This window comes from Lathamus discolor, chromosome Z (assembly GCF_037157495.1).
Source record: "Lathamus discolor isolate bLatDis1 chromosome Z, bLatDis1.hap1, whole genome shotgun sequence".
Taxonomy (NCBI): Eukaryota; Metazoa; Chordata; class Aves; order Psittaciformes; family Psittacidae; genus Lathamus; species Lathamus discolor.
The window spans coordinates 14,916,384-14,943,673 of record NC_088909.1 but is presented as its reverse complement, the minus strand read 5'-3'; the positions used below and the strand labels follow the sequence as shown (position 1 = coordinate 14,943,673).

Below are 27,290 nucleotides of genomic sequence, written 5' to 3'. Positions count from 1 at the left end.
GTGAGCAGGTTCCCAGATGGAGTGGAAGAGCTGATTTTACTCCAGCTCCTGTGATAAAGAAGAATAATCCCTTTCTACAAGACTTAAGTGTCCAACGTTGTGATGACTATTAGATGGGCTCTGCCTCCAGCCAGGTGGAGGTAGGGGACAATTGGACTTATTGGACTGCGTAGATCAGATGGCCTGGCACATCAGTCCTACAGAAGTATAAGGCTCTACTAGATACCAGTGCACAGTGTACCCTGATGCCATCAAGCTGTCAAGGGGTGGAACCCATCTGTATTTCTGGAGTGACAGGAGGATCCCAAGAGTTGACTGTATTGGAGGCTGAAATCAGCCTGACTGGGAGGAAATGGCAAAAGCACCACATTGTGACTGGTCTAGAGGCTCCATGCATCCTTGGCATAGACTGCCTCAGGAGAGGGTACTTCAAAGATCCAGAAGGATACCGATGGGCTTTTGGTATTGCTGCTTTGGAGACAGAGGAAATTGAGCAGCTGTTCAGCTTGCCTGGTCTCTCAGAGGATCCTTCTGTTGTGGGGTTGCTGAAGGTCAAAGAACAAGTGCCAGTCGTGACCACAATAATGCACTGGTGGCAATATCGCAGCAACCAAGACTCCCTGATTCCTGTCCATCAGCTGATCTGTGGACTGGAAAGTCAAGGAGTGATCAGCAGGACCCACTCACCCTTTAATAGCTCCACATGGCCAGTGCGGAAGTCTAATGGAGAGTGGAGACTAACGGTAGACTATTGTGGCCTGAATGAAATCACACCACCACTGAGTACTGTCATATGGGACATGCTAGAACTTCAGTATGAACTGGAGTGAAAGGCAGCTAAGTGGTACGCCACAACTGATATTGCCAGTGCATTTTTCTCAATTCCTTTGGCAGCAGAGTGCAGGCCACTGTTCGCTTTTACTCAGAGGGGCGCCCAGTACACTTGGGACCGACTGCCCCAGGGGTGGAAACACAGCCCTACCATCTGCCATGGACTGATCCAGACTGCACTGGAACAGGGGCAAGCTCCAGAACACCTGCGATACATTGATGACATTATTGCGTGGGGTGATACAGCGGAAGAAATCTTTGAGAAAGGGAGGAAAATTATCCAAATCTTGCTGAAAGCCGGTTTTGCCATAAAATGGAGTAAGGTCAAGGGACCTGCACAGGAGATTCAGGTTTTGGAAGTAAAATGGCAAGATGGCCATCACCGAATCCCCACAGATGTGATCAACAAGGTGACAGCAATGTCTCCACCCACTAATAAGAAAGAAACACAAGCTTTCTTGGCTGTTGTGGGGCTCTGGAAAATGCACATCCCAAATTACAGTTCGATTGTAAGCCCTCTCTATCATGTGACCCGGAAGAAGAATGATTTTAAATGGGGCCTGAGCAACAACAAGCCTTTGAGCAAATTAAACACGAGATAGTTCATGCAGTAGCCCTTGGACCAGGCCGGACCAGGCCAGATGTAAAAAATGTGCCCTACACCTCAGCCAGGGAGAATGGTCCTACCTGGAGCCTCTGGCAGAAAGCTCCAGGGGAGACTCAAGGTCAACCCCTCGGCTTTTGGAGTCAGGGATACAAAGGATCTGAGGCCAGCTATACCCCAACTGAGAAAGAGATACTGGCAGCCTATGAACGGGTTTGAGCTGCTTCAGAAGTGATTGGCTCTGAAGCACAGCTGCCCCTGGCACCCTGGTTGCCAGTGCTGGGCTGGATGCTCAAAGGCAGGGGCTCCTCTACACATCATGCAACTGATGCTACATGGAGTAAGTGGGCTGCACTAATTACACTGCGAGCTCGAACAGGAGATCACAGTCGTCCAGGCATTCTAGAATTCACCATGGACTGGCCAGAGGGCAGAGATTTTGGAATGTCACCAGAGGAGGAGGTGGTGTGTGCTGGAGAGGCCTCACCATATAACAAACTGTCAGAAAGTGAAAAGCAATAATCCTAGTTTAGTGATGGGTCCTGCCGTATTGTGGGAAAGCATCCGAGATGGAAGGCAGCTGTATGGAGTCCTCGGCAACAAGTTGCAGAAACTGCTGAAGGAGAGGGTGAATCAAGTCAGTTTGCCGAGGTGAAAGCTATCCAGCTGGCCTTGGACACTGATGAACGAGAAAAGTGGCCAGTATTTTATACTGACTCATGGATGGTGGCAAATGCCCTGTGGGGGTAGTTGCAGCAATGGAAGCAGCAACTGGCAACGCAGAAGTAAATCTGTCTGGGCTGATGCACTGTGGCAAGATACTGCTGCCAGGGTGCAGAACCTGGTGGTGGTGAAGGCATGCCATACAGATGCTCATGTACCCAAGAGTCGGACCACTGAGGAACACCAGAACAACCAACAGGTGGATAAAGCTGCTAAGATTGAAGTGGCTCAGATGGACTTAGATTGGCAACATAAAGGTGAATTATTTTTATCCCAGTGGGCCCATGACCCTTCAGGCCATCAGGGCAGAGATGCAACATATAGATGGGCTCGTGATCAAGGGATAGGCTTAACAATGGACACTATTGCCCAGGTTATTCACCACTGAGAAACATACACAGCAAATAAGCAAGCCAAGTGGTTAAAGCCTCTCTGGCATGGAGGACGATGGCTGAAGTACAAATATGGGAAGGCCTGGCAGATTTGACTATATCACACTCCCACCAGCCTGCCAAGGCAAGCGCCATGTGCTGACCATGGTGGAAGCAACCACCGGCTGGCTGGAAACATGCGCTGTGCCCCACGCCGCTGCCCGGAACACTATCCTGGGCCTTGAGAAACACATTCTGTGGCAACACGGCACCCCACAGAGGACTGAGTCAGACAATGGGACTCATTTCTGGAATAACCTTACAGACACTTGGGCCAAAGGGCATGGCATTGAATGGATATATCACATCCCCTACCATGCACCAGCCTCTGGGAAAATCAAACGGTACAATGGGCTGTTAAAAACAGCACTGAGAGCAATGGCTGTGGGACTTTCAAACACTGGGATACACATTTACCAAAAGCCACCTGGTTGGTCAACACCAGAGGATCTGCCAACAGGGCTGGCCCAGCCCAGTCAGAACTTTTACATACTGTAGAAGGGGATGAAGCTCCTGTGGTGCACATAAAGAATTTGCTGGGGAAGACAGTCTGGGTTACTCCTGCTTCGGGTAAAGGCAAACCCACTCGTAGCATTGCTGTTGCTCAGGGACCCAGATATACTTGGTGGGTAATGCGGGAAGATGGGGAAGTCCTATGTGTACCTCAAGGGGATTTGATTTTAGGGAAAACGGCCAATGGACTCAATTGTATGCTGATGCCTGCTATGTAGCACTTTTATAGCCCACCAACTAGATGTCTTCAGGTCACTCGTGACTCGCCCTGACTTCCCTCTGACCATCATCCCAACAAAGAATGAACTTTGACGAAACCAGACGAGCTTGGCAGTGACCAGATGAGTTCCACAGTGTCATCAGCAGGCAACAATCCAACACTGCGTACTCTCTCTCCTTCTCTGAAAGACTGTTACAAGAGGTGGAGCCCGACATCATGGACAGGATGAACTCAGCAGCTTTATGGGGATTTGTCCATGCACTAAAGAATATCCCTCTCTTTGTGCATGTGTGTATGTATACTTATATATATAATCATAGAATAGTTAGGATTGGAAAGGATCTCCAGATCATCAAGTTCCAACCCCCCTGCCATGGGCAGGGCCAACTCCCATTAAACCATGCCACCCAAGGCTCTGTCCAACCTGGCTTTGAACACTACCACGGGTGGAGCATTCACAACTTCCCTGGGCAACACATTCCAGTGCCTCACAACCCTTACAGTAAAGAACTTCCTCCTTATATCCAATCTAAACTTCACCTGTTTAAGTTTTAGCCCATTATGCCTTGTCCTATCACTACAGTCCCTAGTGAACAGTCCCTCTCCAGCACCCTTGTAGGCCCCCTTCAGATACTGGAAGGCTGCTATGAGGTCTCCACACAGCCTTCTCTTCTCCAGGCTGAACAGCCCCAACTTTCTCAGCCTATCTTCATACAGGAGGTGCTCCAGTCCCCTGATCATCCTCGTGGCCCTCCTCTGGACTTGTTCCAGCAGTTCCATGTCCTTTTTATGTTGAGGACACCAGAACTGCACACAATACTCCAAGTGAGGTCCCATGAGAGCAGAGTAGAGGGGCAGGATCACCTCTTTCGACCTGTTGGTCCCGCTCCTTTTGATGCAGCCCAGGATACAGTTAGCTTTCTGGGCTGTGAGCACACACTGACTGCTCATGTTCATTTTCTCATTGACCAGCACCCCCAAGTTCTTCTCCACAGGGTTGCTCTGAATCTCTTGTCTGCCCAACCTGTAGCTGTGCCTGGGATTGCTCTGACCCAGGTGTAGGACCTTGCACTTGTCATGGTTGAACTTCATAAGGTTGGCATCAGCCCACCTCACAAGCATGTCAAGGTCCCTCTGGATGGCATCCCTTCCCTCCAGCATATCAACTGAACCACACAGCTCAGTGTCATCGGCAAATTGCTGAGGGCACACTCAATCCCACTTTCCATGTCAGTGACAAAGATGTTGAACAAGACCGGTCCCAACACCGATCACTGAGGGACACCACTCGTTACTGGTCTCCAGCTGGACATTGAGCCATTGACCACAACTATATATATGTGAGGCAAGTGTGGGGAGCGAGCGAGTGGCTGCATGTTTCTGAGTTACCAGCCAGGCTTAAACCACGACAGTTCCCCATCCTGTAAAAAAATATGTATTTAAATTTATGCATGTTCATAACCACACTGATGACCATAATACTGTTAATGAGGATCAGAGCACCATCTGTAAAGTGCATCATCATAGACTGCATAGCTCATTTAACCAACACTCATCTGAAAAACAAGTTTAAGGTTTGGTTCCCATATTGTTTCAACTAGCACAGCGTCTGTTTCAAGTATATGCAACTCAAGCCCAAACATTTCAGGAAGATCAAGTTGCATAAAATTATTTACATAGCCATATTTCAATTACAGAAAATTTAATAAAAAGTAGGTTGTTGTACAAGGCAACCAAAGCCAATTACTTCAAAACATGAAAGAAAACAAAATATTTCTCCAACAGTGATGCAAATAATAAATTTGACAATAACTTACTTATATTCAGGATGATCTGTAAAATATCCCACTGATGTTCCAAGTAGAAGTGCAAGAGCTGATATTGGGTGTAACTAATTCCTTTGACTGTCACCACCTAAATATTGCACTTTTCCTAAAATGAGCTTACAAAATGCAACCAAAGATTCAGGAAAATAAAGTTTGCCCTCCAACTAAATAGGGATGTTTTACTGTGAAAAGCCTGTAGGCTGAAGAAGTCTTTCTTCCTGGAAAAAATCCTCTTTGTAAACAGCCTATTATGAAATGAAAGAGAATTTCTAGTGTTCTCAACCTACTTCACATTTAGTTTTGGTACACCTGAATGTGGGCTTGTAACAAGAGGCTTGCAAATTTTCAAATTTTTCTCAGTGTGGGGTAGATTAAGTTCAGGCTGCAGTTTCCAAAGGTCATTAAAATAAAAACAAACTAAGAAACAAAACCAACTATAGATGGGTTTTTTTCTAGTCTAAGTTATAACAATGCAGGGAGAAAGTTTCAACTTGTTTTAATAATCTACCCATGTTTGTAAACATAAGTAAACCCTTTTCAATAACATTGTCAATTTCAGTTCAAAAAGGCTTTAGTCTGTCTGGAATGTTACATTGTCAGGTTCTGCCTAACCTGCTTTAGCAGGCTGAGTCACAGTCTTACAGAGCAATTCATGCTCACAAGGACCTCCCTGAGAGCAGTTTCAGATATTATAATGCTGCAAATGACCTTTGAAAACAGATTTATAGATAATCTATATAGAATTATAAAGATTACAATAAATTCAGCACTGAGACCATACACAGAGTATGGCATAACAGGCTACAAGCAAATACACACAGCACCAAGCATTATCCGCTTTACTTAGAAACCAGTCAGCTTTCAGTTATCCTGAGATATTCCAAAAGGCTGTGTTGAAATGGTAAACAGAAATAAAACCATTTTCTTTCAGCGTTTTAGTAATACTCTGGATCCCATAATGCTGTTAAGTCCATTTCTACTATAAAGCTCCTTGTTTACGATTTCATTTGTAATTGACTATAATGGCTGCAGTGACTACATTTGAACAGTTGATGGCACCAATCACCTCAAGAAATTGCCTAGACAAAAGTCAGTTAAATTCTTATATGTGAATGTTGTAGAACAATTTGATCGGAAGGCAAAATGCAAATGTCTAATAGACAAAACTAGGTAAAAATTATCCTCAGGAAAGTACAGCATCTGTCTCTCTGGAATGTGACACTCACTGTCAAATTCTATCCTGTTTAGAACATGTAACTGTCTAGATAAGGGGGCTGGAGCACTCCCCATACAAAGACAGGCTGAGAAAGTTTGGGCTGCTCAGAGTGGAGAAGAAAAGCTGCGTGGAGACCTCACAGCAGTTTTTTAGTATCTGAAGGGGGCCTACAAGGATGCTGGAGAGGGACAAGAACTTCTTTACTGTAAGAGTGACAGAGCACTGGAACAGGTTGCCCAGGGGGGGTTGTGGAGTCTCCTACACTGGAGATATTCAAGGCCCGCCTGGACAAGTTCCTGTGTGATGTACTGTAGGTTACCCTGCTCTTGCAGGGGGGTTGGACTAGATGATCTTTTTAGGTCCCTTCCAACCCTTGGGATTCTGTGATTCTGTGATTCTGTGACTTCTCATCAGTGTCCCAGGTTCAGCTGTAATAGCTACTTTTCTCCTTCCTGGTAGCTGATGTAATGCTGTGTTTTTGCATTTAGTCTGACAGCAACACTGATAGTACACCACTAGTTTTAGTTTTGCTGCTAAGTAATGCTTATCCTGGTCAAGGACTTCAGTCTCCAGTGCTCTGCCAGTGAGGAGGGGCACAAGGTAATACACCTGATCCAGACTAGCCAAAGGGGTATTCCATACACAGCACATCATATCCAGTATATAAACTGGGGGGGGGGGGGGGGGGGGTGTTCACCCAGAAGGCCCAGATTGCTGCTCAGGTCAAGCTGAATATCAATCAGCAGGTGGTGAGCAATTTTATTGTGCATCACTTGCACCTGTTTGGTTTTTTCCCCTTCCCTTTTTAGCTTTGTATTCTCTCCCCTTGTTATTTTCCTTATCATTAGCAGTAGTTGTAGTGGTCTTGTATTGTTTTAGTTATCTGACTGTTCTTATCTCAACCCATGAGGTTTACATTCTTTCAATTCTCCTTCACATCCTGTCCAGAGCAGGGGTGGATGAAAATGAGCAGCTCTGCTGTTCTGACTTACCAGCTGGGCTTAAACCACAGCAATCAGGGGCTGCAGCAATAGGACCAGGGGTGATGGGTTCAGACTTAAACACATCGCCCAAGGGATGTTCATATTAGATACGAGGAAGAAGCTGTTTACTGTGGGGGTGGTGAGGCACTGGAACAGGCTGCCCAAAGAAGTTGTAAATGTTCATCCCTGGCAGTGTTCAAGGACAGGTTGTACAGAGCCTTGAGCAACATGGTCTAGGATGAAATGTCCCTGCCCATGGCAGGGAGTTGGAACTAGATGACCTTTAAGGTCCTTTCCAACCCAAACCATTCTATGAACTGCAAACACTCATCCAGTTAAAAAAATTCTAAACAGGGATACAAGTGTCTTTATAAAAATGATAATTTACATTTTTATATTAATCCTTTACTGGTGTAACATGTAAGTAGATTAAATCAAGATATGTATAAGATATGTATATTTATTTGCACCACCATAAAATACTTGTCCTCCCTTAGGGCACTGTATTTAAAGAACAGCTACTAAAAACTAACTTCACACTGATGCTAAAGAAATGAACAAAACAAGTGGGAACCCAGTAGTCTAGGGGGAACTTGGAAGGTATTTACCTGGGTGTGGGATTGGAAGAGATAAAGGAAACTAAGACATTGACTCCTTTGTTTAACAGTTGGTCTGTATTGCCAACTCCAGGCCAACTTCAGGCATTCAGAAGTCAAGTGAAGTCCAGAGCTACTTTTTAAGAGCTAATCTGGTCCTTGCCGTCTCATTTTAAGACTTTTCTTTGATGGGCTTTTTAGTAAAAAAACGTGTCCTCTTCATTTTCTGAGCTATCAGAACAAGGGATCTGGGGATGGAGGCACGCTTCTATGCCCTGCTACCACGAGGGATAAAGTGCACATTTTTTTTAGAAGGCATCCGAGGCAGCTATACCAGGACGTGGCTGTACTAAAGCGCCCTAAAAACAGAGCTCGTAGGCTGCGGGATCGTGTAACAGGACAGACTCTTTCCAGCGGGGTGCGAAGAGCCGCCGGGAGGGTCGTGCCTGGCGCTATGGGCCACTCAAGGCGTCCTCTCGAGGCGCCTGGGACAAGCGGCAAGCACCCGCCACACCCCTCCCGCAGGCCTATCAAGCGGCAGTACGAGCAGGCGGGGAGCGGCTGAGGGGAGGGCTGGTCTTACCCTGGCACAGCCCACCCGCGGGCGGAGCGCGGCGGCCGCCCTGACTAAAGATGGCTCCTCGGCGGTAGAAAGCTTCAGTCCGCTTCCTGACGCGAACGGATGACGTACACTGAGGGAGTCCGGGGATTCCCCGTGTTGTTTTGGGGGGTCTCAGCGCTAATGTCGGGTCTGAGCGGGCAGTGGTGATGGCGGCTCGGTGGGCAGCCCGCGGCTTCGAGCCGTGGCTGGACGAGTTCACTGTCCCTGCGGAGAAGAGCTGTGTCCTGGAGGGCAGCCGGGGCCGCATTGAGTGCTTGTTCGAGGTACAGTTGGCCGTGCTAGGGGCGCAGGGAGACCGACGCATCTGGGTGCAGCTGGCGGGCGGCTGGAAGGCCGTGCGCGCCGCCAAGGTACGGGGAACTGCTGGGAAGCGGCGCGGGCCGCAGCCGCGGGGCCTCTGTCACCCGGGCGGGGAGCGGGGCCGTGTTTGCCTGCGGTAGAGCCCCACCCGGCAAGGGCACGGCTCGGGCTGCTGTGTACGGGCCCGGGAGGGAGAAATCGGTGCTTCACGGGGAAACAGAGCCCTGGCCTGGCAAACAGGAGTGTCTCGGGTGCCGGGGTGTCTCCGGTGGTGTTGACACAAGCTCGGAGAACAGAGAGAATCAATTCAGCTGGGAAGTGCGAAGTTCATCGGTGTGACACGGCCACCGCGTCGTGAAATACCTCAGCTAAAGGGGGTTAAACACGTGCGGGAGAGGGCTAAGTTGTGTTCTGAAACGCGGTTAAAATGTATCCCTGTACTTCCCAAAGTCGAGTAATTACTCTCGGTTGGGTGTTACCGCGTTTCACAGTTGCATTTCAGACTTAACTTTGTGGCAGTTAGTAGCTTATTAACTCCTTAATGCGCTGTCAGTTCAGCAGGCCTAGTATTTCCTTGTAGGAAAGTGTAGGAGTTTCTTGCTTCACCAGTCTGTTTCCTGGAGCAGCTAGCTTTCTTTTTAACCAAAGACGTCAAAAGGGAGAGAGGTCTAGGCTCTGCGAGTCTCTGACTGACACTAGTTGCTGTAAAGTATCTTCACTTTAGAAGTTAGTTTGAGAGTTTGGTGAATCTCTTGTACAGCAAACCTTCTGGGGAAGGCTCAGCAGTAATGATGAAGTTAATATCAGTTATAGTGGACTTGGTAACTATGGCTGCTTGAATTTTGTGATGAGAAGGATGGTGTGAGCACTGGTAAGGCTGGAGATAGCTTTCAAACTCCAAATCTCAATATGTGGACTGTTGTATCTGTTTAAGAACAGATTTATGTTAGTGCGGAATCCTTAGCATGTGTTTTGTGACTTAATCGATGGACTGGCCAGTCCACTTTCAAAAACTTGATTCCTCAACTATGTAATGCATAAGACTTTTATAAGGAAAATACTACGAATTTTTAGAGTCTTGACTTCTTTGACTCTGAAATTTACTCTAACCCAATTTGCTGGCATACTTGGGCTTAAGAGACTCCAGAAACTGTTACAGGTAGCATAAACAGCTATTCATTCTTCTCCAGGCAGCTGCAGTACAACTTTTCATTATTTTTTTTTTTCTCCAGAAAATTAAAGCCTGAAACAAATATCACAAGAATTCCATTTTCTAATTGCTCATTTTCCTAATAACATACTAAATGTTTCCTACTCCAAATGCTTTGAAGGGTGTGGGAGACTTGACTACCCTTACATGTAGAGCAAATTTCAGACCCTACCTGGAGGGGTTATTGACCAGACAATCGCACATCTCTCACTGTCTCCCTTGAAAAGGTTTGATGATAGCAATTTGTTGTAATGCATCACTTGCAGGCAGTATATTCATTCTTCAGTGCTGCCTGGTGGGGGATGTTCCCAGATTTTGTATATCCTTTTTTCTAATTATATTGTTATCTTGTTGATCTGCTAAAATGTCGTATGATGACTAAAGCACAAAAAGTAATCCTATGGATTTTGCTGTAGAAACAGGTTGTGCTAATATGGCCTTGGAGCATTTTGCCCTGATAATCAAGATGATGTAACTCAAGAGATGATACGAAGTGGTCTTATGTTATTCATTACCTTGTATTGGTTTTCAGTTCCATTCAAAGGAGAACTTTTAGTTTCCAAGAGTGAAGGCAGAGAATAAAATGTGGTATACTTCAGAGTCTGCAAAACAATGACTACAGCTTAAAAATTAGTTTCACTGCATGAGAGTTTAAAGCACAGAAAGAGATAGGGGAAAAATAATGCTACCTGGAAGAAGAAATAGTTCACTGTATTGCCAGAGTTCTCAACTCTAACACATTTAAAACAAGGCAGTACAGTGACTTTTCTGGTGGTATCTTTTAGGTGGCAGAAATAACAGTGGGATTTTTGTTTGGGGTTTTTTTGGGTTTTTTTTTTTTGTTTTGTTTTTTTTTTGGGTTTTGGTTTAGTTGTTTTTTGTTTTGTTTTGTTTTTAATCAATTAAAAACCTGAACTTCTGGGGCACAGACCCATCTGGAGCCTGGAGTTTTCTGTCATTTTTCAATATCATCTGCTTTTTAAAATACTGAGTTTCAAAGCCTCAGCTTGCTGTGGAGCTTTTGGAGTGTGATGATCTCCCCCTCTCCCCCCCTTCCCCACATGTTATATGCTAATCGTAAGTAGGTGGTCTGGCAATTGTAGTTTTAAAATCCAAATATTTTATTTGGTTAATTAGGGAATCTATCACAGTCCAGATAGCGTTTTTGTCGTTTGCTTGGGGTGAGATTTCATTTTTATTTTTTTCCCTGTAAGATATTTTTTAATGGATCCTACTGTGGCTACTGGTTATGCTGTGCCATGGCACAGGATCAATGTCCTTGATTGAGTAATAAGTATAAAATAAGTAACACATAATAACAACTAAAAAATGTAGGATGGCTACTGCTCTGATGAGCCTTTGGAAGTTTTCCTTTAGAAAGTGTTATTAGAAGTTCAGTTTTACAGACTAGGTAGAATTCTTTAGTGTGAGGCATTTGTTCATGAGGCGTATGTCCTCTGACCAAAGAATGGGGGTGGGAAAATAAATCTCTTTTGACTTGTATTTTAAACTGTTTGAGCTTCAACTTAAATACTCTTTTACTATCAGTTTCAAGTAAACTTATAAATAAACACTAGGATATTAAAGTTAGCCTTCTATAAGTTAGCTTTATATATATATAAATTATTTAAAAAATAATTTCAGGTGCCTTTTATCTCCATTATCTGTTTTACCGGCAGTATTCACTTTCTCAAGTTTCTTGTGCCGAGTTGGCTTCATTTTCTAATGTACTTATCTATTTCTAACATAAACAAAACTAACTTGTTATATCAGCTTATCACAAATATTCACTCTGCTGTCTTTTTGTCCTTCTAGGAGTATATTAAGGGACTTTGTGAACCTGAACTAGAAGAAAAAGAGTACTACCCAAAGGACATGCACTGCATATTTGTTGGCGCACAAAGACTGTTTCTCAACAGTCTTATTCAGGATACCTGTGCTGATGTATCAGTGCTGGAAATAGGACTGCTCAGTATTAAAGGGGGTGCAGAAGCTGTTGTTATGGCTCGGAGTCATATTCAGCAGTTTGTGAACCTTTTTGAGAATAATGAAAGCTTATTAAGTGACAATGAGTCAGAGATTAAGAAGCAATTCAGACAATTTGTGGAAGCACATGCAGATAAATACACGATGGATTTACTGATTTTGCCCAGCTCACTAAAAAGAGAGCTCCTAGCTCTCACACAAGCTGTATGCTGTGAAGTGCAGAGCAGTATCATAGATCTGACAGGTTCTGAAAGCCCGACAGAGCTTTTACATAAGGAAGCCCCCAGAGTAATAGCTACAAACAGAGATGGAAGAGCAGGTGGTGAGGAAGAAAGAAACAATGCTGGGACACCTGTAACTGAACTTACAAAGCAAATGGACGTTGTGTTTTCTGATGCTCCTGGAACAAGTTTTGTTCCCATAAATAGGCCTGTGTTACAGACAGTAGTGCCTAAAGAAAGGCTGTCATGTAAAAGAAGATCTTCTTATGATGAGGAAAGGCTTCCTAAAAAGCAGTTCTCATCAGAAAATGATCAGGAAGTCAAATTTTCACACAGTAATCGTTCAGATAGTGAAGCAGTTATTGATCTGCTTTCAGATAGCTGCAGTGAAAGCAGATCAAATGATTCCAGTTATGTTAAAGTAGCTGATGAAATCAGCGAGGAAATGGAGTATAGAATTCTTGTGAACTTTTTCAGAACAATGGGATATCATCAAAATATTGTAGAAAAAGTTATTGGTATCCTAGGGCAATCTGTGGAACCATTAACATTGTTAGAAGAAATTGAAAAGGAAAACGCAAAATTTCAAAACAAACACAAACAGTCATCTCCAATGCCTAAAACTGACTGTCCCACTTTAGGAAGTAATGCAAAAAACTCACAAAAGCTAGTAGACAAAAGCAATAAAAGTCCACTTAAATCCAGTCGTACTTCAAGGGAGACCAAAAATGAGTATCACAAAGTAAGAAATCCACCAAACATGCAAGCTGATGCAGAAAATGAAATGCATATGTTGGTATGTAAACCTGTTTCTCCTTCCAGTAAAAATTCAGCTATGTGCTATAAAAAAAGAGACATTTATTGCCCAGGTAACAATTACAGTTTGAGATCAAGTGTTACAGAGACTGATGGTGGTGTAGCTTTTGGGACTATACAAGCTGGAGCTCTAAAAGTTGTTGATTTTTTAGCCAGAGGGAGCTCAGTTGTGCAGTGTACCTCAACTAAGACTAAAACTGCAGTTCAGCAAAGCACTGCAGGGCCCTCAACTGTACAGAATAGTCGTCCTGGTTCTGAGGACCAATTAGGACACTGCAGCTCTTCTCAAGGGAGATCTAACCAACGCCGTTCCCAAACCTCAAACTCAGAAAATCCTATCTCAGATCAGGTATTGTCTTCACAAATGCATCCTTCAAATCCTGATAGAGAGACAGTGGGACCACAGAGACATCATCCTGATCCTTCTGTTACTGGAGTTCAGAGATTTTTGGATTCTCTGAAAAAGCCATACAGACTGGAATTAAGAAATGAACCTGGGAAACCGTATTTAAAACATATCATTATTGATGGAAGCAATGTTGCAATTACGTAAGTATTGTTCTCTTCAACTATCTCTATTAAAATTTCAATGAGCTTTCAAATGAAACGGGAACTAAGGTTGCTGTGGCTTGTGTAAACCTTTTGCTAGCTAGCTTTTTGGTGACCAAAAGCCCATGTTCACAGCAAGGTTTTTCAGCTACTGGTAATGGCTGCAATGGTAAGTTAGAGTAAGGCTTGATAATGAAGAATTACATGAGTGTGCTGTAGCCATATGAATTTCCAACACATAGCAATTTTGATAGCTTTTACTCTCTTTTGTGACATTGTCTGTTTTTATAACTGACTTATTTTGAGTTGTTATTCCTTGTTGAGATACTGTGCATAGAAGGAAATTCGGAGTTCTTTTAGCTGGTGCATTTCTGTGCACAAAACCAGCTAGACCAGTGCCATTGGAGGATATTCTATTACGAAACAATTCTTGTAGAATTTACTTTTGGTTTAAAAAAGAATACATAGTCTGGAGATGAACAAATACAATAACTGCTTAAAATAGATCCTTGATTTTGACTTAAAAATTGGTTGGTAATTGCAATACTCTGGAAAATATTTTCTGTAAAGCCTTTTAGGCTTAGCTTTCCTGCTCTAATAAAAAATTGCAAATTTATAAAAAACAAGTAGCTCAGATTTATTAAACCCAAATACTAAAGTAATCTGAAAAAAACGTAATGGACAAAGAAAACTAAAACTAGATATGCTTTGGAGGTTGGCAAGATCCTATTTGATAACAGCATGTTTCCAAATGAAAAGTAAATTAATTCTACAGCCTTGCTTACTAGGCAGTGGTCAGATTTGGAGCCTGATTTGTGCCACTTCAAAGCAACCTGGTTTGAACTATTAGTGCTTCAGCTCCATGGAGCACTTCAGTCGGAATTTAATTTCAGTGAGCTCTGCTCTGTTGCAAGCGATTTTGTGCATCAAACTTAATTTGCTTTGCGTGCATCTAACAAAGGAGTTACCATCAGTGTGAGTGTTCTGGTTTTTTACTTCTGCTCTTAGCATCTTGTAATTTTGAAGTGGAGGTTCTTATAGTAGTAATGTATTTTTCCTTTAACAACATTACACTTCCGTGCTTGGGTCCTGTTACTTTTTTTCAAATGTAGGCATGCAACAAAAGTATTCTATCCCCCTCAATAAAACTTGCAGAATAGGGAACCCTGTGTTATGTGTGCACAGACCTCATCGCCTATTCATCATGATACCTGAAAGAATGTATGCAAAAGAGAGTAGACAATTACAGAGGTGTTGGATAATTGTAACAGATTGGCTGAAAAAGCACCATGCAAACAGACTCTATAAAGTGGGTACAGTTAATACTGAAAAGATCATTTACTTTGAAAGGTCACTGCGTTGACCATGATGCAAGGATTTTCCATTATTGTAAATGCCTTCTAATTCCTTTTTCTATTTTCATGTTTCTACTGCAGACAACTTTGGAAAGTGTTGCAAGTTATAATTTTCTCCTTTTTAATAGTTATGACTAACTGGAATATCAAAAATCAGTTAAAGTAATTTGAAAAAATTGTGCTTTACTTGGTTCATTTTAACATTTGTCTCATCAAAACTGTCCTTGAATTGATTGTTCTTCTTTACGCAGGAAGAGATGTGGATTTGTTCTTTATATGCTACGTAATTTTGGCAAGCACTCTGGTCAAAAGGTTTTTTCAGTATTTGCTATGGGGCTTTTCTGTAGTTTTGGAATCTGAGAGTGAGCAATGACAAGTACCATATTTCTTCTTAATGAGGAAGTGGTAATTTTTAAACAGACTGCTCCACTTGTCAATACTAATGAGTAAACTTCCTATGAGAACTTGCTATATAAGATTTCTTCAGTGCATTCTAAGTTCCACTGCTGACCATGCATAAACACATATTAGTTTTCATTTTGAAACCATGCTGCCAGAACCAAAATAGAGTACTTTAAGCAAAATAGTAATTCTGAGAGGTCACTGGTATCCCCGGACAAAGTGGGAAAAGATTAGACTAAGTGTTTCTTAAACACTTAACTATTTTAAAATACAGATTTTAATCTTGGAGATTGGAAGTCCTGAAAAGCTTTGTATTGGCTGTACTAACTTCCTATTTAGCTGGAACTAAATCTTGAATAGGATAATTTCTACTACCAGTGATCCCATGAATTCTGTCAGATACTCTTTGGCTGAGGCAAACCTATATGACTGCTTAAGATACATGTATCATATGTTACCTACTTTGTGCTGTTAGATGAAAGATGATTCCTAAAGAACAGTCTTAAATCTAGGAGAACAAAATGAACTTTTCTGCAGGGGGAAAAGAAGTATAGTGTTATGTACTGTAACAAAATAGTGTTGAAGCCAGATCTAGAATGAATTTAAAGTTTCAGACAGTTGGCAGCTGGTACAGTTTCCCAGAAGTAACTATGTAAACACAGATCTACACATGCATGTACACACAGTTGTGTTAATGGGGGAGGGGAATCATAGAATGATTGTGATCATGAGTTCCACAGTGTCATCAGCAGGCAACAATCCAACACTACATGCTCTCTCTCCCGCTCTGAAAGACTGTTACAAGAGATGGAGCCCGACATTGTGGACAGGATGAACTCAGCAGCTTTATGGGGATTGGTCCATGCACTAAAATCTTTGTGTGTGTGTGGATGTGTGTGTATATATATATTACACATATAATCATAGAATAGTTAGGGTTGGAAAGGACCTTAAGATCATCTAGTTCCAACCCTTCCACTAAACCGTGCTACCCAAAGCTCTGTCCAACCTGGCCCTGAACACTGCCAGGGTTGGAGCATTTACAACTTCCCTGGGCAACACATTCCAGTGCCTCACAACCCTTACAGTAAAGAACTTCCTCCTTCTATCCAATCTAAACTTCCCCTCTTTAAGTTTTAACCCATTATGCCTTGTCCTATCACTACAGTCCCTAGTGAACAATCCCTCTCCAGCATCCTTGTAGGCCCGCTTCAGATACCGGAAGGCTGCTATGAGGTTTCTATCTAGCTTTTCTTCTCCAGGCTGAACAGCCCGAACCTTCTCAGCCTGTCTTCATACAGGAGGTGCTCCAGTCCCCTGATCATCCTCGTGGCCCTCCTCTGGACTTATTCCAACAGTTCCATGTCCTTTTTATGTTGAGGACACCAGAACTGCACACAATACTCCAAGTGAGGTCCCATGAGAGCAGAGTAGAGGGGCAGGATCACCTGCTTCGACCTGTTGGTCACATTCATTTTGATGCAGCCCAGGATACGATTGGCTTTTTGGGCTGTGAGCACACACTGACTGCTCATGTTCATTTTCTCATCTACCAACACCCCCAAGTCCTTCTCTGCAGGGCTGCCCTGAATGGATTTATGCTTCTAGTTTCACCACCAGCTAATACCTTGAAATTCCTAGATGATTCTTTTAAAAATAAACTAGCTTCTGCTTACTCAAATATTGTTGTGACCGTGAAACTGAGACTCTTGTCAACTGAGAGTTGTGAAGTGATGTTTCTGTTCTCTTCTTTTGCTGAAAATCTCTTTCCATTTATAAGATTCCTCATTTATAGCATTGATCTACCTTGTTGGTTTTTGTTTTGTTTTTTTCTGTCAAGACCACATGTCACTGTCAGCTTCACTTGATAAGGTTTAGTTCCTTTGTGTTTATTGTAGTAAAACTGGTGAATTTCATATCTCTTCTCTTTCTTTCACTGCCAGTCATGGTCTGAGGAAATTCTTCTCCTGTCGAGGAATTGCAATAGCTGTTGACTACTTTTGGAAACGTGGCCACAGAAACATTACTGTGTTTGTTCCACAATGGAGAACAAGACGTGATCCTAACATTACAGGTGAGGGAAATAGTTTCCTAATGTTTTCTTTAGTAAATTACTGTCCTAAGTTCAGCAGTAGCAGTCATTTTTCTCCTTATTAGTAACTGGGGCAGTGCCGTGTTTTTGGCTTTCAGCCTAGGAACAACACAGATAACACTGATGTTTTTTGTTGTGGCTAAGTAATGTTTACTTTGACCAAGTACTTTTTCAGCCTCATGATTTGCCAGGGAGGAGGGGAAGCCAGGAGAAAGCAGAGACAGGACACCTGACCCAAACTAACCAAAGGGGTATTCCATAACACAGCATGTCAGTCTGGCTGCTCAGCATCAGTAATTTGGTTTCTACATACAGTATGAGACACTCTCTGAAATGCTGTTTAGGGTAACTGATGTGCAATCAGTGGAGGCCTTTTTGTTTGGTTTGTGTCTTGTTTGCTCTTTAATTTCTGGTTTCAGCCTCTTCCTCCCAATTTTCATAATATTAGCAATCTTCAGTTATGAATGTAATTTCTGTTAACAGATACAAAAATAACCTATCTTCTGTGCTAACTATACCTCACACAAATTGTTGAATAAATAGCCTAAAAGAAGACTTTTGTTTTTAAGAACAGTTTTTTCATGTTTTAACAGAGCAGGATTTCTTAACAGAGCTCCAGGATGTTGGAATATTATCTTTAACCCCTGCAAGGGTGGTTTTAGGAGCAAGAATTGCTGCTCATGATGACAGGTATGGAATATATACAGTCTTTTTAAACATCTGTCTAACGAGTATAAAAACTTCATACTTCATGAGTGGTTGTATTAGGTAATTCTTTGATCTCTCTAGACACAGAGCTATGCTTCCAGCTTAAGACTAACCTCTACATTTATGTTATTTTACTGTCCAAAGAAACATTCCTGTATTTAAAAATAAATATATGTACACAGAAAATAAATATATATGTATAGTTAGATAAATAATGTACATATAAATTAGTGGAAAATGGCACATTTTCATGGCAATTTTAACCACTAAAAAAAAGCAAAAACCCACAACCAAAGATCCATTTCAAATGTCACCATTTGCATTGAGTAAGAAATTAAGTCTTACAGTAACGTTTTTCTGCATTCCTTATCAGTCTGTTGGAATTTTCTAGGAACACTAGCATAAGTGAGCTACGAATGAGGTGCAGTTTTGTTCCGTTTTCTTTCTCAGTGCCATTGTGGCATACAGATACCAGCGTGTACTTGAGCACTGTATTTGTAACAATGTTTAGGCTACTAAATTTCCAAGCTAACTTGAGCAGCTAAGTTCAACTTCAAAATGTGGGGATCATCTTTTAGTACAGTAAGATTCAGGGGCTTCTTGCTGGGCGTTGGAGGGGTTTCCAAGTGTTCATACTGCTATTGTCAGATTTTCCCAGTCTTGAGGTATGACTGAAAGCACATGCTGCTTAAGTTTATTCCTGCAAATAATCATTCATGCTTTTTTTTTTTTCTGGTTAAAAAATTGTCACATTTTTGTATCATGGGCATGCCTAGTTTTGTTAGATTGTGCAGTCATGTACCTGATTGCAAAACTTAATATGCAAAAGATAAGTGCACTCTATATATCTTCCTTGTTAAGATATGTTAATTGTGATCTCTTAAATAATAATGTTCTAGCAAAAAAAAAAAAAGTACAAGGCAGCCAAACTGGAGTTGTTTACACACTCATGCTTTATATAGAGCCAGCATTTCATATAAAAATGCTATTTAGGTGCAGTAGAAATGAGTGTTGTGCTAACATATTTGCACTAAAGTGTACACTTTTCTTTAAAGGACACCATCTCTTTGCTAAAATAGTTTCAATGGCAAAAAGCTTGTTTTCAGATAGGCAAAAAAAAAATAATCTTAATAAATCTGTAGTTTCCTTTTGTCATAATTTAACAACAAAATAGTAACCACACTCTTTGTTAACAAGTGTTGACAGAGCAAACAACTGACATGCAGGAAATGGGTATCAATGTTGACCAAAATAGTATATGGAAACAAGTTTATGTTGGAAAGTGTAGTAAATACTGTATTCTTTTGTAAAACAAACCATTTACCTCTACAAATATGGATTTGAGGGAATTTTGCTTGTGGTTAGTTTTTTGGGGTTGGTTTGTTGTTTTTTGGGGTTTTTTTTCTTTTTTATTGAGGAAAAAAAAGCCTCCCATGAAAACTCTGCTGCACTAAATAAATGCATGCCACCTAAAATGCTTTTAGTTACATGATGGGTCAAAGCAGCATCATTTTCTGGTAATCAAGTGCTTGTTTTCATGTAAGGAGATTACTCTTGGATGGTAAAATGTTTAATTTTCAAAATCTGTAGACAATTTTCACCAAAGCATACTTTCTTAACTGTCTTTGAAATAAATCTTACAGGTTTTTATTACACCTTGCTGATAAAACTGGAGGTGTTATTGTGACTAATGATAACTTCAGAGAATTTGTGACAGAATCAATTGCCTGGAGAGAAATTATTCAAAGAAGGTAATTACTCCATTTCTATGAAAGTGTAAAAGGATGTCTGTCCTTACAGTTGTGGGCACTCTACGTTCATGTGGGATTTTTATTTAAATTAATCTATTATGAAATTCTGGTACAGGCCAAAAAAGTACTGTCTGTGCTTCGCCACTTTGATTCACAGCCTTATAATCATGTATTGAATAGTCTAATATCCCTGTTATATATTCTCTAATGTGCATCTGTTAATTGCTCACATAAATAGGAGCTTGGTTTAGAAGCTAAGATATGTCAATTCTGAAGTTCAGTGTTAAATCCTGTTAGAGTACATGCTTTGCAGTCTATTCTCACAGGCTTTCTTCTTTTAAATATCATGTCTTGAAGGAGACATGATATCTGATGCTCCCATAAGGCATCACTTTTAAGGTCTTAGAATCAATCACTCATTACTGTAGTACAACAAATTGGCATAGCTAAAGAAAATAATGAACACTTGCAATATTCCTATAGCCATTTCTCTGCAATTGTTGAGTGTTCTTTGGGTTTAGATGAATTCAATTAGCTTTCAAATTATCCCTGCTTGAGCTTGTGGATTCTCAGTCAATTAGTTTCTCCTGTTCAAGTGGTTTCTTTTTGTTCGCTTGGTTGTTTTGCTTTTTCCTCCTCCAGTTAAATAAGGTCATTTTATTATTATTAAGGTATGACCTTCTGTTGCCCGCTAATCTCTCAGTCTCCATGACATTTTCTGAGGATACATCTGCTGCAGTGAGTGGGATGTGTATAGGCCAAATGAAATAAATAAAACCTGCCCTGGGTTCTCACAGTATAGCCGGGGAATGTGGAATTCATGTTAACTAATCGTGTAGATATTTGCACGATTTATCGAGTGAGTTCTGCCCAAGTCAGGCTTTGTTCTACAGAACTTTAGCAATAATTGTTAGCTTGCCATTCTGGGTCTGTGATTTTTTATTTTTAATTTTTTTAAAAGCTTGTGTTAACATCTATTAATTTTACTTCTGGGAAAATTCCACTATACCAAACTTTCTCCTTGCAAACAAATTTTAGTTCAGCTGGTTTTCTTCAATGCAGCGTTCCCAAGATGATTCCAGAAAAAGATCTTCTTTGTGTCTTATCTGTAAACAGCTAATGCTGTGTTTGCTAGTTGTGTGGCTTTTGAATAACATATGCTTTATAGCTATATGGTTGAAGGCTCTTACAAGTAAGGGGAGTTTGAACAACCAGAAAAGTTTCTCTAGTTGCCAATAAAATTCCATTCTGGTTTTGTCATAAGAAGTTGCAGTCATTCAACACTCACTGTCAAGGGAAAAAAAAAAAAGAAGCAGAGCTTAGTTTTCTGCAGTGCCATGGGAACAGATCACAAAAGCTCCCAAGCTCCAATTAAATTGACAGTAAATACTGGTTGTATCTAAAATGGATTACTAGTTAAGCTTCAGTGACTCCTGATATGGTGTAGTGTGTCTGCTATAGGGCAACTTATCCTGTGCTACAAAGGTGAAGGTAATAAAGATGTAATACATTGTTATTAAATAATACTGAAGGAAATCTCTTGCAGGCTGCTCCAGTACACTTTTGCTGGTGACATATTTATGGTTCCTGACGATCCTTTGGGAAGAAATGGACCTAGATTAGATTACTTCCTTCAAAATGAAGACTTTTCTAGGTATAAGCACTACTTTCACTTTTCTTTGATACAGTTATGATTTCACATTTGGAATAAACTGTTTTCCTGGTTCACTTGAACAGCTCTTCAGATCTGTATTAGTAAATATATAGTGAAATTAGGCAAGAATACTGTAGGTTGTAGTAGCTTTAACAAAAACATGATTTTTCTGGTTTTTAAACCTGTTCAGAAACTGATGGTGACATTTGCATCTAATCAAGATCTCTCTCAGAGCTAAGTAAAACAATAACTTCCTCTGAGATTCAATTGTGACGGCTTTCATACAAAGGTGGTCCAAACTATGTTAACATCACCCAAAGCCGCCAGTGGTTTGGGTATGTGGTAGCCTGGTATCGTGTTACTTATGGTGATGTTATTTAAAACACCTTGGTTTATCACTTATTCATAGTGGGACAATAGGTGCTACAAAAGAAACTCTACACTCAGTCATGGGAGAGGCATTTCTCTTCTCACTTGAGATGTGAAATTGTGCTGTTAATAAAACAGTTTTTGAGGGGCATTGTTATTAAATGCTTTCTTTATTAGTATTTTTAAATATTAACAAATATATAGTTCCTGTAAGATTATTATACTTTTAAAATGTTCATATATTCCAAGTATGAATTTGCTTTACATTAACCATCAAGATGTGGGAATACGTTTGCTCTTTTGTGTGAGAAAATGAGCTGATCTTTGCTTTTCTTTCACCACTTTAAGAATATAAATGCTAATGGTAGTGAGGAGTATTCAGAGATCTTTTAGAAACAACTGAGGTAATTGAAAATCAGTAATAAAAAAGACAAGTTAAGTAATTGTTTGTGTAAATCTTTATCTCAGCTATTGGAAACAACTGAGGGAAGTGAGAAGTATATACCAGAAGGTCACAGGTTGATCTGAAAATAACCATGTTTAATGTTGACATGAAAAAAGCTAGTGTAGTTCTAGAACTCCAGTAGGAAATGCTAAGAAAGTAATGTAACACTTATTGTAAGTACATATGTAAGTACATTATGCATAATTACAAATAATATGTAAATATAATATATTTTGTTGGAATACAAGGGCTCTAATAAAAAGTCCTTAGAAGATATCATTTGGAACACTGTGTTTTAGCTGCCTAAAACACAATGCTGTGTCTGAAAAATGTGAAAGCAGTACGATTTGATAGGTGACTGTGCTGACTGTAGAAACGGAAAGAGGTTCTTCTGAGAAGACTGTAGAAGAGCTTAGGTTCCTATCAGTAAACTTGGAACTGGAAGTAGGCTTTGATTTTTTGGGGTGGTGGGTTTTTTTGATTTTAGGGATTTGGGTTTTCTTAAGGGGAATGGGTTGGTTGCTTGGGTTTGTTTTGTTTTGTTTTTTTTTTTTTGTTGTTGTTGTATTTATATTGATCTTTTTGAGAGGAAAGATGCCAGTGTAAAGAGTTAATTTTGTTCCTTCCCTGAGACTTTTCTTCTTGAATTAAATAATGCAGAAAGCATAAATGGCACCAGGAGCAAGATCAGAAACTAGAAGGATCTTGAGCAGTTAAGAGACCCTTGCTATATTGAGTAATGAGAGATGTCCTAACCTAAATGCTTTTAAAATAGAGGTCTGTAATTTAGATACTGTTTCTTTTGGTGGTAGGAAACTAGATGGTAACATGAGTTCCAGTTTTATTACCTGGTGGCATCTGAAGTAGACTTGGCCCTAAATTCTGTAGTGCTAGCAGTTTTTGAGCAGCAACAGCTTTTCAAAGTCTGACATGAAATCTCAATAATTAAGAAAGAATATTCAGATCTTGACAGTGCTGAAAAACTTCATTTCCTCACTTAGGATATCATTCCAGGGGAAACAACACCTTGGTCTAAAAGTGAGCTCAGCTCAGTCATGAGTAAAAGTAGATGAGGAATAGTCTCATGGAGCATTTGGAAGCCTGTTTGCTCTGTCAGTACTTTCACATGCTCTGAGTTTTGTGTGTGTGTGTGTTCAATGTGTCTTTTTATCCATTTGGTTCAGTAACACTGGTGTTGGTTCTTCGATAAAATAAGCTTTGACTGTTGCTGTTTTCTGTCAAGTACTTGCAATTTATTGTAACTAGTCTGAGATAATATTATTTAGTTATACCAGATTCAAATTGAAAACTGTTATACCTACTGTTTTGTTTCACTTTGAAAAAATACTTATTACTTGATTCCAATCCATAACTAGCTGAGCAGCACTGAAGTAAAGGGGTTATACTCATTTTTCTTTTCTGTGTTTTTACAGAGACAGCTAACATCTCCTTAATCAGAATTTTTGTTTTGTTCCATAGAGATTTCCAGTCAGCACCAAGGGTTTTCCAGAGAAGTAGACAATGTTCTTCTGAGACACCTTTCTTCACACCAGTCCCCAGACCAACCAGCAGCAGTCAACAACCTAAAAACAGAGTACATGGTGATTGTGCATCAGCACTGCTTCCCCTGGAAACAAACACAGAGGCCTGCTTAGCCATTCCACCACAGAGATCTGACTCAGAAACAGCACGCCTAAAAGAAGCCCTGATAAAAATTTTTCCTGATCATGAGCAAAGACAGAAGATTGATCAAATACTAACTGATCATCCATTCATGAGAGATCTTAATGCACTGTCTGCTATGGTGCTTGACTGAATAGTATACAGGGGTTTATATCACAACTTATTTGTCTAACTTTGAGTATCGATGTGGAAAAAATGTTGCTCAGTTAATGTTACTTTGTGAATATTCAAAACCTAATTTTATTTGTATAAACAAAGCTATTTGTGTACGTTCTGTTGCTAATAGCTATCAGGTTTTGATGAATTAAAACCTGCTGCTACTACAAATTTGTAGGCATATTTTCTAGAAAAAAAAAAAACAAACCAAATCTGCTTCACATGAATTGCTTATTAAAGCAGCAGCAGTTCACTTTAGATAGTGTGTTAGAATTTCTTAAAAAACCCTTTCCTCAAACGGGGAAAGTCATGCCAGAGGGTTAAAAGTGATTCTTACAGCCTTAGATATATTTTCTAGGTGCACACATAATAAACTTTAACATAAGTCATGCACCTGTCAGATATCGTTATTGGTGTTTCTATCTAGAGTATAGATATTCTTAGAAAATGAATTCTCTGTAGTACCTCCTTCACTTATGAACTTGGAAATATTTTGCCATAGAAATAAAACAGACCTTCTTATTACTTTCAGATGTGAAGACTTTTACATAATGTATATGTGAACCTGCTTTCCTTAAGCCTGCATCATGGATTTTGGAAATAGGCTCTACCCCTAATGGTCTATATATGGCAGTTTGAAGATGACTGCGTGCGAGCAGTGGATGTTCGGTGTATTGCTTATGTTCTATCACAAGGTGGCGTTATGCATAGCTTGGTTTGTAATGATCAACAGGGAGGCGTTTGCGTTCTGGAATGCTTGTATACAGAAAGATTAAATGCGAGACACATAACAAAAGTGTTATGGATAAAATTGTGTATTACATGAATAACTTGTACTAAGCAGCCTTCTGATAATGTGGGTAGCTAAGAAGCTTTGTGTATGTGGATAAAATCTTAGTCTCCATGGAATGAAAACCAAGAAACTCCATTTGCCTTTTGTCCCGGCTTCAGCTGTAGCAGTCATTTTATTTTTTTTTTCTCCTTAGTTAGATGCCTTTTTATCCGGATTAAGAGATACTATACTTCCTAGGAGAAGGAAGTTTTCAGTTAGAAAGTGTAAATTCACAGCCCTCATCAACAGAAAATACTTGTAGTGCTTTAAAAGATCTGATATGTATTTTAGCTTTTAAGTTGGAAATTCTGGTGACCATCAATACTTTCTCGGAGTAACTTTAGTATCTGTAGTGATCTGCCCTGTTACCTGTTTGTCTTTGCCCTGCCTGTTCTAAATCTGAATGCTGTGACAAGCTAGTAACAGAATGTGCTGCTGTTTACATAGAAATGGCATGCTGTCTGGTGCACAGTTAATACACTCCAGTTAACAGTCAGCTCCACTTCTTTAAATCTGTTCTGGGATCTATTACATAGGTAAGGTGGAAAAAAAGGAAACACAATTTATGAAAGCTGACCAATAGGACCACTTCCAGGAGCAGGAGCAAAGTCAAAATTACTGTGTGTCTCTACATGCTGAAGTCGGTTATACCTTTCTTTTAACTGCTTTCTCGTGCACATTCGTGAAATCAAATTAGACTGCAAACACAATCTGGGCTACAGAGCCCATGTTCAACTTCTGACATACTGAGCTTTACCCTAAAGCTAAGTCTAGAGGCTTTCTGTCTGGTTCCCTGGGTTCTGAAATCACTCTTTGGTTAAATGCAAGAAAGCTGAAATATACTGAGGAAATGAGGGTGTTGAAAGTTTGTCTTAACTTGTGGCCCTTTTGCATTTATTGTGAAGTCAGAAACAGAAGAGAAAGTCTTGCTTGTCCTTCATCAGCAGCAAAGGGAAAGATAATTGTGGCAAGAGCAAAGTATTAGAAACAGTTATTACAGCATCTCAAAAATAAAAGTAACGATGAAGAAAGACTTTGAATGTGTTTCTGCATCCAAATAGACTTTTGTCTATGCCTACAGGGGAAGCAAGAGATAAGTAACATCATGATTACTATCATGATGTGTGGGAAGATGTGGTGAAGTATAGAATTTTGTCACCAGTTAGCAGTGGATTAGGAAGCTATATTATACTAGTAAATGTGCTGTTTGCTTCCATATTAAACATCCAATCTGAAAGGAATTAAAGAAGAAAATAGTGTCAAGTGTTCAGCAGAATAGTAAAATCATAGAACAGTTTGGGTTAGAAAGGACCTTAAGATCATCTAGTTCCAACCCCCCTGCCATGGGCAGGGACATTTCATCCTAGACCATGTTGCTCAAGGCTCTGTACAACCTGGCCTTGAACACTGCCAAGGATGGAGCATTCACTGCCTCCCTGGGCAACCCATTCCGGTGCCTCACCACCCTTACAGTAAAGAAATTCTTCCTTATATCCAATCTAAACTTCCTCTGTTTAAGTTTTAACCCATTACCCCTTGGCCTGTCATTACAGTACCTGATGAACAGTCCCTCCCCAACATCCCTATAGGCCCCCTTCAGATACTGGAAGGCTGCTATGAGGTTTCTATCCAGCTTTTCTTCTCCAGGCTGAACAGCCCGAACCTTCTCAGGCTGTCTTCTTATAGGAGGTACTCCAGTCCCCTGATAGTAGCTGATAGCAGCTGATAGCTTTGCATGTCACAATAAATCTAGCTGGGAATTGTAGCTATCAAAAATCTGTAATCTTATCATTTTTTCCCAGATAGAGGACAGACTTGACAAATTGATTTTGATAGCAGAAACTTAGTGCTGGATGTTAAAGCAAGCTGTCACTGCTAAAGTTCATGTAAAATGGTACAATATGAGCCCAAAGTTTCCTTATTTTCTGTTTTGTTTGGGTATTTGTTTTTTTTTTTTACTTTTTTTAGGTTATATTGTCACTTCAGCTTTGTGTTTTAAAAACTGCATCTCTGTTAACAGGGAAGATGACAGACATAACCAGCATGGTCTGAATTTTCCTTAGTAGATGGGTGTGAAGCTGTTTTAGTGCTATGCCATATGATGAGGGAACACCCAGGGTTGCATTTCAGTTGCACTTAGAACAAAACCATCAGTGTATTTCCATTTTATAGAATCATAGAATAGTTAGGGTTGGA

The 27,290-nt window shown here is 40.6% G+C and overlaps 1 protein-coding gene across 2 annotated transcripts; it reads left to right on the top strand.

The window, feature by feature from the left end:
* Nucleotides 1–8,553: 8,553 nt before the first annotated feature.
* On the top strand, nt 8,554–25,058 carry N4BP1 (NEDD4 binding protein 1). Of its 2 annotated transcripts, none has more exons than XM_065662250.1 (7): nt 8,554–8,828; nt 11,891–13,647; nt 17,348–17,478; nt 18,090–18,186; nt 19,848–19,955; nt 21,502–21,609; nt 23,903–25,058. In XM_065662250.1, the coding sequence occupies exons 1-7, from the start codon at nt 8,712–8,714 to the stop codon at nt 24,237–24,239; spliced, it is 2,655 nt and encodes an 884-aa protein (XP_065518322.1). In that variant the 5' UTR covers nt 8,554–8,711; the 3' UTR covers nt 24,240–25,058. The 2 variants fall into 2 exon arrangements, with proteins under 2 accessions (XP_065518322.1, XP_065518321.1); XM_065662249.1 differs by having other exon boundaries at nt 8,554–8,915.
* The last annotated feature ends 2,232 nt before the right edge of the window (nt 25,059–27,290 follow it).